Raw genomic sequence first — 4621 nt, forward strand, 5'->3', positions numbered from 1 at the left:
CCGTAGGATTTTTGAGTGAGATCGTTGCCAGTGCCCCTGGACTGGCTTGTGCGGGTGGCACATAAAAGACACCATTTCGAGCGTGGCTGTTTTCGTGCGGGTGACACGTAAAAGCACCCACTACACTCTCTGAGTGGTTGGCGTTAAGAAGGGCATCCAGCTGTAGAAATTCTGCCAAATTAGATTGGAGCCTGGTGTTGCCATCCGGTTTCACCAGTCCTCAGTCAAATCGTCCAACCCATGCTAGCATGGAAAGCGGACGTCAAACGATGATGATGATGATGATGATATATATATATATATATGAATGAGGAATTACACTGTTTATATTGTATTAAGTGTTTTGAGTCATGGTCTACTCAACATCAGATTTATAATATTCATCATAATCATCATTTAATGATCACTTTTCTATACTTGCATGGGTCAGACAGAGTTTATTGACACAGATTATCTATGGCCAGATGCCCTCCCTGTTGCTAACCCTTACCTGTTTCGAAGCAAGGTAATATTTTCCCGTGGGCAGACATGTTCTTGCAGAATATTGGAAATGAATGAAACTGTTTGGATGACAAAAATTATCATTTACAACTATCAAGTGATGTGAAGACAAGGATACACAAACATACACACACTCTCTCTCTCTCACACACACACTGTCTCTCTCTCACACACACTCTCTCTCTCACACACACTCACATATATATGAACATGTGCTTCTTTCATTTTCCATCTAACAAATCCACACGAGACAGGAGCTATTGTAGAAGATACTTGCCCAAGGTATCATGCAGTGGGACTGAACCTGAAACCATGCAATTGGGAAATGAATATCTTTATCACATACATGCACAAAAGTAAGAGTTCCAACAGTTTTTCCAACTCACCTCACAAGAAGGAAGTAAATTTCAGGTCTTGTGGAGATTTCCTTAAATAACATGATGAATTCTTCCCGATTTAAACGTCCCCGCATTCGTTCACCACGGTTCATTTGTAATTCCTGAAAAATAGACATATCATCATCATCATCATCATCATCATCACGACCACCACCATCACCATCACTATCATCACCGTTGCCAATGACAACACCTCATTTTTTAGTTTTATACTTTTTCTGAGTGTCAATCTAATACAATTACTGTGTCCTTTTGGCTTTTGTTGTTTTTCCTGTTTTTGGTTTTATTTTTGATTTGCCTGTGTGTGTGTGTCCCCGTGTCCCCATGTCCCCGTTTCAGAAATAAAGCATCTAACACTGATCACTGAAGATAAAACTGACTGAAATGTATTGTAGATATAAAAATTATAGATACATTCGATATAGATATCTATATTACAAATAAATATTCTATCCCTTATCCACACATCCACCCTTCAACCCTACCCAATCTTAATAGTTTTTGCCTCCCATCCCGCTGACATTCCCCCAGCATTTGCTTATGCAAAAGCCATGTACTCTTGCAAACCCCTACCCACCCACACTCCTCATTTCTCTGTCTCCACTCACTTCTATTCACCTCATACATTTGAGGGGCCACATGGACATTTCACCACCAATATTTATCTCTTTGCAGCTCCCACTGATCATTCCCACACCCCTTTCTCTTCTAAATGTATGTACCCATGTAACTCCTCTACAACAAGAAGCCGCCGTCTCACTCCACTTCTCTCATACTATAATCCTTGCCTTCTAGCATAAAGCCGACCCCACCTCCCTTCAAATAACCAATCGATGGTCTGTATCCAGTAATCCAACTTATTGCCAATTTGCAATAGATTTCCTCAATCAGAGTTGACCAGAGCTAAAAGATAACAACAACAAACTAAACCTACACACACACACCAATCCTGTGCTGTTAATAAACAAACCAGAAAAATAACTGAATACTCAACAATGCTAATCTATGGACAGACACCAGCCATTTCCATTTGACCTCAAAGTAGAGTGTCACTGCAGGTCATTGAGGAATGTCCCCACTTCACACCTTCACAGGTACAAGAACAAAGAGAGGGAGGGAGGGGAAGAGATAGATCGATAGAGACACACATACATATATAAATGCAAATACATAGAGAGATATATACACACATATATGCATAAATACACACAGAAATATATGTTTATATATATACTCTTTACTTGTTTATATATTTATATATATATATATATATATATATATATATATATATATATATATATATATATATATATATATATATATACAGGGGTTGGACAAAATAATGGAAACACCTGGCATCATAATTTTGAAATATCTATAAAACCGTCAAAAGCTTGTATATTTTTGTTTTTTGGTTTATTATTAGTGTTGCTTAATATGTATTGCTAAAATTGCTGTTTATTTTCAGATATCATCAGAATAAGATAATTAAAATTCATTAAAATGACAGATCTATCGGACTTTCAAAGAGGTCAAATTCTTGGTGCTCATATGGCAGGTGCTAGCGTAATGAAAACAGCCGAAATATTTGGTGTATCAAGAAGTACTGTCTTGAAAGTAATGACAGCCTTTGAGAAAGAGGGAAAAACCTCTTTGCCGAAACAAAACTCTGGAAGAAAACCAAAACTTTCAGATAGGGACTGTTGGACTGTTACGCGAATTGTTAGAAAGGATCACAAAAGTACAGCTCCCAAAATTATTGCAGATCTTAATGACCATCTCGAGAACGCAGTTTCCACAAAAACTATTCACCGGGAGCTGCACAAAGCTGGATTTCACAGGAGGGTTGCAATCAGAAAACCACTACTTTCAAAAACAAACATTGCAAAGCGTTTAGAGTGGAGTAAAAACCTACAGAATTGGTCCCTAGAGCAGTGGACAAATGTTATTTTCTCAAACGAGTCATCCTTTACCTTATTTCCGACCACCAGCCGAGTATACATGTGGAGACAGCCAAAAGAAGCAATTAAACCAGACTGCCTTCTTCCAACTGTTAAACATGGTGGAGGATCTGTGATGATCTGGAGGGGAGGGCTACATCTTGGAAATATGCAGGCCCAATGGCTTCCCTTCATGGCAGAAATAATAGTAAAGACTATTTAAGCATTTTATCTGACCAAATTCATCCTATTGTTGTGGAACTGTTTCCGGAGAGAAACGCAATCTTTCAGGATGATAATGCACCAATTCACACAGCTAAAGTTGTTATTGAATGGCACGAGGAACATTCTAGTAAAGTTGAACATCTTATCTGGCCACCACAGTCCCCAGATCTCAATATTATTGAACATTTATGGTGCATTTTAGAAAAACAAGTAAGGAGTCGATATCCTCCACCATCATCACTACAAGAACAGGAGACTGTTTTAGCTGAAGAATGTACAAAAATTCCTTTGGAAACAATTCAAACTTTGTATGAATCCATACCTTGTAGAATTCCAGCTGTAATTACTGCCAAAGGCGGTCCTACCCCATATTAAAATATATTTGTTTGAAATTTTAAGGTGTTTCCATTATTTTGTCCAACCCCTGCATATCACAAAACCCTTCAGGTAGATGGCCCTGTTCGATCTGTAGAAAAGGTGTAGGTAGAAACTGCTGGGTGTAGATGCACTCAGTGTAAGCTTTGGACACATAAAAAGTGCAGCAATATCAGAGGAAGGTTAACAGGGAAAATGGCTTGTGTGTACAATAAACACCGAAAATGTACAGAAAACAGACTTCAGTGGGGTAAGCTAGAGGTAGTAGATAGTTTCCATTACCTAGGTGACCAAATTAGTAGTGGAGGTGGATGCTCTGAGAGAATAGCTGTGAGAATAAGAATAGGTTGGGCAAAGTTCAAAGAGCTCCTGCCTCTGCTGGCAATTTCTGTAGACAGTTAGAGAGGGCACTTAGTCATTGATGAAATCCCAATGCAGGACTGAAACTAGTCCAGCTGATCCCTCTTTTCCTGTCCACAAAGGCATTGTCTACTTTTCCCTTGCTGGCATCTGTTGACTAAACTTTTTCTGAGATAGACTTTTACAACTAGTTGACCTTCATGTCACTAACCTTTAGCTACCTGACAGCATGCAAAAATGCAGTATAGTTATTTTGCTAAAACCAGTAAATATTCTGCAGTTCAATAAAGCATTAAAAGAAAACAATACTGATATACCAGGGATTTATATAAACATTTAATTAACTATTCTTAATTAACTGTTAGTACCAGTCTGATACTATCAAGTGGCTGCAAAGAGTCTGAAATGAAACAATTGAAATGACAATGGGCATCAACAAGATCAGTGATGAAATAAAGATGCAGATCCTGGAACTAGATTGGATGCATCGACAAAGTGTGGTGGCAGTAAAGTGGCAGCCTGGGGCGGAAAGAGCAGCAGGGTGCCCTAAAACTACAGGATGAAGGACCATGGATAGGGAAAGGAGACAAGAAAAGTGGAGAAGCTGGAATGAGACCGACCAGAACAGTGGCAGAAAATAGAACTGGTTGGAGAGATCATATTGCAGCCTTATATGCCTCATGGTACTGAGAACTAAGTAACTGAACAACATGATATTATGTAGACACCTGATGATATTTAGATCAAACTGATTGAAACTCAGTGTCCTCATCATCATCATAAGAACTTAATATTGTAATATATATATATATATGTGCATAT

At 38.5% G+C, this 4621-nt stretch overlaps 1 protein-coding gene across 4 annotated transcripts in view; it reads right to left on the reverse strand.

Moving 5' to 3' along the window:
• The window catches only part of LOC106870770 (inactive phospholipase C-like protein 2), a 196819-nt gene that overhangs the window by 109875 nt on the left and 82323 nt on the right, over positions 1–4621 (reverse strand). For all 4 annotated transcript variants that reach the window (XM_052976011.1, XM_052976010.1, XM_052976012.1 and 1 more), the window contains exon 7: positions 888–1000. In XM_052976011.1, the coding sequence (XP_052831971.1) occupies positions 888–1000 (113 nt within the window). The remainder of the gene's footprint in view (positions 1–887; positions 1001–4621) is intronic.

The sequence above is a fragment of the Octopus bimaculoides genome, chromosome 23 (genome assembly GCF_001194135.2).
Source record: "Octopus bimaculoides isolate UCB-OBI-ISO-001 chromosome 23, ASM119413v2, whole genome shotgun sequence".
Taxonomy (NCBI): Eukaryota; Metazoa; Mollusca; class Cephalopoda; order Octopoda; family Octopodidae; genus Octopus; species Octopus bimaculoides.